Genomic DNA, 7395 nt, shown 5'->3' with positions numbered 1-7395 from the left:
TTTGGTAATGTTTGACTTGATTCCTTTGTGATGGATTCTGTTGCTCTGCTTATGATAGTTGGTTGAATAGATAGACTAAAAAAGTTATTGCAACATATAGGAGTAGAATATCAACTGTTGTTATATATTTATGCGAAGTAGTGTTCCTATGATGACTCGAATGTTTTCGGTGAACTTCTAAAATAAGTTATTGGATCCTTTACTCATATATTTGTGCTAGATTGTTGTCTTTGATAGAGAATCATAATTTTATCGTGCAATTTTAATCTCCTTGACTAGGCATGATTCGAGGGTTGTTTGAATTATGGCTGCAATGTCCTCGAGAGTTTGGTTTGTTACTTATATTTATTTACTTGCTTGCATTCAAATGATATGAAGCTGCATCAATCTGTTTGTCACGTTAATTAATTCTTTTTGCTATTAGAAAATTCTTTTTACTATTAGAAAAGCTTCGAAGAAAGCATTTATAACATTGCATTATATCATTTATTAGTTAAAAGAATGCACTGGAGAAAAAAAAAAAGAATCTACTACAGGAGTGCAAATAATAAAAATAATTGGTTGAATATCCGAGCAGAAGAAAAAATTAACTATAAATGTCTTAAGCACAGTTAGATGCTATCAAAGACGTACAACTTACATTTAACTGTTGAATCTGATGATGTGTGTGGGACAACCTAATGCACTGTCTTGCTAAGGCTGCTTCAATTGGCCACATTAGGAATTGTTATTATAATACCTTAGAGCTAGCTATTAGTTTCATGGGAATACATATTCTATGTTGTTCCAAGAAACTAAGTTGTCTGAGTTGCATGGTTTGAATGGTCACCGATCAAATACCAATAGGAAAATATTCTTTTATACTTTTTACGTAGCAATGATCTGTTTAACTAATCAGTCTATGCTGTACATTCTTTATGCTAGTAACAGTGCTTAGATGTCGTCCGCAAGCTACTCAGATTTTCTGCTTGGAAGCATTTTCAACCATTCTGTTGTAGGATGCTGTTGGAATCCTGCTATTAGTTTCTTGATGGCTTATAAATTTTCATATCATTAAGTGCAAGCAATGGTTCTCCCCCTCCTTGTTCACTGGTTAAATTATTACCTACAGCAGTGGTGGATATGCTTTTGCTTCAAATATGAGTAACAGGTTTAACCAGGAATCTATCTACAAATGTGTTTTATACGTGGGTGTCAGAGGTGTCGGCGTTGCTGCTCTAAAGTGATTGTTTTGCATTTATTGTACAGCTTGTGCAGAACTTTTGAAAGGTTCTTACTTCTTACTAATTCTTGATTCTACAGGAGTAGGATCAGTCGAGTGTATTTGACATCGTAATAATCACACATTAGATAATGTGGGAGTATGTGGGGCTTACATGTAACGGACACATTAGAACTAATTATTGGGTTTTAAGCATTTTGGGTTTATGGTTAAAACGAGTTATTAGTGCTAGTAGACTAAACTGTTACTGAGTAAGTCATAGTTGCCTGTCATCTAGTTATTAGCAGTACTCTTCAGTAAATAAGATCACATGGGTGTTTTTTTGTTTCTCGTTTTGGAGAACTATGAGAACGATATCGACCTTAGTGATTTCATGGTCTTCTAATAATCTTACGATGCATTTCTCGTTGTGGATGATGTATTTCCGCTCAATCTGGATGCACTTTGCTCTACTTTGCATTTAGAGTGCTAAGTTTCTTCTCAACTGCTTGAGTATTGCATTAATCGCCATCAAATTTTGTCACTTTAGGATGAGTTCTCTTTTTCTCCTCGCTCCATTTTGGTGTCTACATAATTGCGCATTCATTTTGGCTGCTAACTGAGGGCATTTGTTGTTCTCTTCTCTGTTTTATTTTATGCGCAGATTGATTAATTTGTGAACACATTTTATCATTTTGAAGTTTTAGCTTAGAGTGGTGCGATTATTGTCATGGTTAATTGGCTGAATATTATATATATTCCTCAGAATATATCATTATCCCCATCCTTGTGTACTAGTACATTTTTGATAGTACAAGTGCATCAATTTTGATGGCATTTTCCAATTTGAAATGGTCGATGAGAAGCATTATGTTTAATTGGATGGAAATCTAATTACCTTCTGATGATGTATGATACTTGCAAGTAGGGCTGTCAACAAGCCGAACATGAGCTCTGGTTGGGCTCGTTTCATAAATGAGCCGAACGCAGAGCTCATGGTTACGCCGACTCGTCAAAGTATCAAACTGAAAAATTTAGCTCATATTTAGCTTGTTTATTAATAAGCTTAACATGAGCTGGCATATAAACAGTAAATTAAAAGGATTAGTATTTAGGAAATAACTTGCCAAATTAGACTTTGATCTCATAATTAAAATTTTATATATAAATAAGTTTTTTTATAATTAAGTTGGGCTAAAAATTAAATAATAAAATATATTATATATTTATTTATTCATAACTAAATATAAATTATATAAATATTTGAAGAATTGAAAATTTTAGCTTGTGTGGGGCTTGTGTACTAAATATGCGACTTGATTTCAAGTTGAACATAAGCTAACTCGCGAACAACCGGCTGGATTGAAATTCTAGGATGTTTTAAAAATTGAAATTTTGGATCGTTCGATTTTTGGCTACTAATTCTTTTTCTTTTCTTTTCTTTTTTTGGTTCTTTATGCTCATGTATCTTGTAAATAAAAAATAGTCATTTTAGCCTTGTTGATTAATGTGCGACTACTAGATGCATATAAAGCTTAGGTTTTTCAAAATTAGCAACCACTTTAGACACACGAGTAATGAATTTGTTTTTGGTTCCCCTTGTATTTGTATATTTAATAGCAACTTGTTTTATGAGAAAGTTAGATGAATAGTATAATTTGGGGCTGTTGCTACAGCGGAAAATTAACAGAAACTATCATTAATCAGCTCAAACCTTAGTTGAGCAACCGGCTGTCTTTAGAGCAAGTGGCAAAGGGTTTAGTGGTTGGTATCCGAGATTCCAAGTTCGAATTCTAGTTGATTTATATTTCCAGCTAAGTTTATTTCTAAATGAAATAAACGAAGCGGATAGTGTGCTACCTATCTCAAGAGAAAAAAAAAAAAATTGAGCAAATAATTGTGCCAGAGTAGGGTCAAACAGAGTCTAGCAGATTTTTAGCAAATCCTAAATTACAATAGCTTGGTCAAAAAATGCGTCGTGGTGGTCTAAAATTTTGTCATGGTTGTCTGGTTCTTTTAAATCGCGAGCAAATATGATAGCCTAAAGCTATTGCGCAAGAAGATGGGGCGAAAGGATACAGAAATTTTTATTTAGCAGGCAAAATAGTGTAGAAATATCCTTTTTGTTCAATTCTTTTACGGGTATTCGGACTTTTTTTTAAGACGTGATTTAGCTCGTCCAACATGCTTTACAAGAAAAGAGTATTGCTACTCATACGCTTAAAAAAAGGTGCATATCATAGAGTCCGCTCATTCAATAGGTGAGTTTGTTTGCTTAAATTTATTCGATAGGTGGAGTGTATATCATACACCAAAACTGGATGTATATATAGGTTTTCTTTTCTGCAATAAATGTTTGAATGGCGGAATAATTTCAGATTTGTTTGGCCCATCGGTGTGGTTAGTGTGGCATGTTTTATGTGAAATGCCTTTGTTTAGCGGAACAATTTTAGGTGTGTTTGGTTCAGTAGTTCGGTCGGCCAGTTGATGAGGCTTCACTTTGATGATTCTTTCAAAATGTAGAATAGTGCAGTTGCATGTAGAGCTAAAGGGACAGCTGCAGTCGTGTGCTACACAAGTTGCGCACGATGCATGGCCAAACACCTACCATCTTCCAAGCTGAGTTGCACGGACGGGCGTTACATCACGGTATTCTCTCTGTTTGTGCTAGCGGGAATATAATTATATCAGTATAAAAAGAAAATGGTCATGGATTCAGTTTCTATTTAAGCAAAGTGGCCAACTGCTTTCAAGTTTAGAGCAATTTAAGAACATCATGATCCTGTACATCTTGCTGTTGCAACCAGCCAAGGTCTCAGTTGAGAGAAATTTCTCTGCTTAATCATCCGCAGAGTCTAGTCACTTAACGACCTTAACAACTAGCAATTCCGAACCCTAAAATCAATGGGACAGTACTAGACATAATCAAATAGGAAAGATATAACCGCATAGATCAGTAAGAGCTGTGGTATAGCTTCCCATGTTGAAACTAGAAAGAACTAACAACAAACCTAAGATCCTGTACACAAGCGGCAGGGTGACCAAATTATACAAAGGGCGCATCCCAGTTCTTCCAAAAAGAAGATTATTATGCGGCCGAAAGGATATGCAAGTTCATCCTTCGCAAGGATGATTATATGCGCCCCAGCCTCTGCAGGTGCTGCTGGTGCTTTGCTGCAGCTGCCTTGTCCGCAGCTTCACGCTTTAAAGCCCTTTTAGCGCGCCTCCCCATCACGTCCTTAGAAGCCTCTTTCTCCTTCTTAGGGCATCGGGATGGGCCGGCATCATCATTGTCAATTTGCTGACGTATGACAGGTCGGGCTTGCTTCCTTCCCGACCTCACAAAGCCGCCATCCCCCCACCTCCTGTTACCAATTCGAACACTTGATGAGCTGCCCATGTAGTAAGACTCCTCAAAATCATCGCCACCGTCATCCTGGTCATACTCATCTTGATAAAAGAGTTCGACTTCTTCAGGAGCCTCTTCTTGGGCCTCCACCTTCAGAGGCACAAACCAGGTGGCTCGCAGGAGAAGGCAAACACTCTCCTCAAACATGTAGTCATGAATACTGGAAAAGGAAGCAGTTAATCCGTATAAACTGATGTAAAATTCCCACCTTTCTTTATCTGAAGGCAATTGTTTGAAATTTACCAGCCATCAAGTGAGCGGTGAACATCCAGGAACTCGAATGGATGCTTGCACTGGGGACAAGAAGGCTTCTGATTGTACGATGCCCATCTCAGAATGCATGTCACACTGCACAAACGAAACAGTGCTGACATAACATTACCATCACAGCAAGTATTGCATTCAAAACATTAGTGTATTCAGGTCGAGTACTATATGAATACCACATTGTTTTAACTTAACATATTCAGAGGCATGATATAGGCATATAGCACAGCAACTCACCTTACAAGATTGCTTTTCGACACTATTTAATCATAAATATAGACCAACAACTGTGTTTTGTTATGATGACATTAACAAACATCAAAATTCAATCTGTAAGCAGCTGTGAGATGAGAAGCAATTAATACAGAATATTCAACCTCTGGGTCTTTGTTTGTAAAGAGTAAGCCAATACATATAACTTTATTTGTGGCATGATTGAGAAGCCCGTCAAAAAGGTTAACGTTAACGCCAACATCGCATATTACTTGTGGCGTGATTGCAAGCCCGTCAAAAAGGTTAACATTAATGCCAACATCACATATATATGCCCTATCAATCACTCGAGATTGACTTTGTGATCAAATTTCTCCTCATGCAATATATATGCCTTATCCAACCAAAAAGAGTTATCACAAAACACACACTTCAACTTATAACAATACATCCCATTTCATTCTAACTTCAGCATTAAAAAATGAAAGCAAAAGATGAAACTAGCAGACATTGTCTAAAAGGATGATAGAAAGTATGTTATATGGAAAGAAAATCAAGATCTTTCACCAATGGTCTTTGATATTAGAAAAGGCTATTAAACCTCCAGAAACACAGAATAATTAGTACTTCAAGTCCATTATCCACTCAATATCGTCAATAAAGCGAAGAGTTGGAAATTGTTAATGAGAGAAATACAATGCTGCAGAGTTTTCCGCTGCAGAGTTTCCTGTACAACTATTGTAACAAGGCTACTATAGAACCAAGAGGTAATATGACTTATTGTAGTTGGATAGCCTGATTATTATCACTGAGCCAGTTTCTAAAATTCTAAAATTAAGAGATGATTTGAGTGCATAATCCTCAAGCCGGGTTGAATTTCAGCTAAGCATAATGTTGGTGAATTTTGACAACAACTGAAGAGAGTGAAACACCATAGAGCTTAATAAATGAAAAACAGAAGTCTAAGCAAAGACAGGATATCTGAGTTCTTCTGACAAAATACCGGTAAGTCTTACTGTAAGCTAAAAAATATCTCACAATTCGAAGGTTACATAGTGCATTCTTTCATATATTTGGCATTTCGGCTTAACTCCAAACAAACAGAAAACTCCTGCCACCAAGAAATTCAACCAATGAGAACAAGTAGCAAACAGGACATCCAGACACCAAGATAACGACGGAACAAGGTTTTGAACACCCATTCTTCCTGATGTTAAAATGAAGCTGTCCTAATCCCCAAATATCCTTGCTCAAACAGTTTCTTCTCATTACCAATATTTGAATGCCTTTTCCCATGCTGATATTATCAATTGTTCTGTTTTAATTTGTCATGTCTACTGCCTTATGTTAAGACTTCTTATTGTGATCACTGCCATGAAGTTTCTGCCCACAACATCTATTCCTGAACATTCAAAACCAGTCTCAAACTTATTCAACTATTCCATATCCTTCCTTTGTCATCTAATTACCATCAACAAGAACCTTGTAACAGAAACACAGGACATGGGAAGCTATTATGGACCAATTAGGCCGAAATTCTTTATACAGATGTGGAATATAGAAATGCTATGACAAAAAAAACAAGAACTCGAAATACATACGAAGCATTTGATTTGCACGAGAAGTTAAACGAGTGCAATGACAAACCAGTAAGCGTGCTCGCAACCTTTTACAAGGGCCGTCTCCTGAAGCAGTATCTTCTCCAAGCAAATGGCGCAGAACCCAAAATCCACCCCCTCTGCAGCAGCGGCGCCCGAATCGGCGCCTCCCATCGCCTTCCCCTTCCCCTTCCCCTTCCCCTTCCCATCGCCACCCACCTAACACCACCACCGACAACAACAGCACGAATCCCACATCAAGAATCAAATCAAACCCTAATCCACATCCACACGACTCAGTTTTTGACCAACGCCCAATCCAACCCCAGATCTAAGAGGAAAAGATCGATCTAAATCTCGAACTAGTGGGAGGAGATCTGAGTATAGAGTATCGCACCTGATCCACGGAATGCGCCGAGGGGGAGATCTCGGGCTGGTCCTCCTCCGTGGCCATGGCGGGGGCGCTGCGCTTAGATGGGGCAGGACGGGAAAGGGAGGAAGAAGAAGAGGAGAAGAGGGTTAGGGTTAGGGTTAGGGTTAGATAAAGAAGGCGATCAATCCACGGCCCCGATTATCCACAGAGGTAAAAGGGAAAAGGGGAAAGTTCGGGGGAGAATGGGGGACTTTTTGGTGTACGACCGCGCAATAGAGGCGACGAAGATGCCGAGGGATTATTCGCGGAATAAAAAAAAACGAACAATTTCTCC

At 37.9% G+C, this 7395-nt stretch overlaps 1 protein-coding gene across 1 annotated transcript; it reads right to left on the bottom strand.

The window, feature by feature from the left end:
- Nucleotides 3897-7395, bottom strand: LOC109709302. Its single transcript, XM_020231466.1, has 4 exons — nt 7086-7395; nt 6738-6907; nt 4854-4958; nt 3897-4770 (listed from the first exon to the last, which is right to left on the bottom strand). Exons 1-4 carry the CDS (start codon nt 7140-7142, stop codon nt 4335-4337), a joined length of 768 nt encoding a protein of 255 aa, XP_020087055.1. The 5' UTR covers nt 7143-7395; the 3' UTR covers nt 3897-4334.

Source organism: Ananas comosus, linkage group 4 (genome assembly GCF_001540865.1).
Source record: "Ananas comosus cultivar F153 linkage group 4, ASM154086v1, whole genome shotgun sequence".
Taxonomy (NCBI): domain Eukaryota; kingdom Viridiplantae; phylum Streptophyta; class Magnoliopsida; order Poales; family Bromeliaceae; genus Ananas; species Ananas comosus.
The sequence above is the reverse complement of the archived record's forward strand: the minus strand, read 5'-3'. Positions and strand labels throughout refer to the sequence as shown.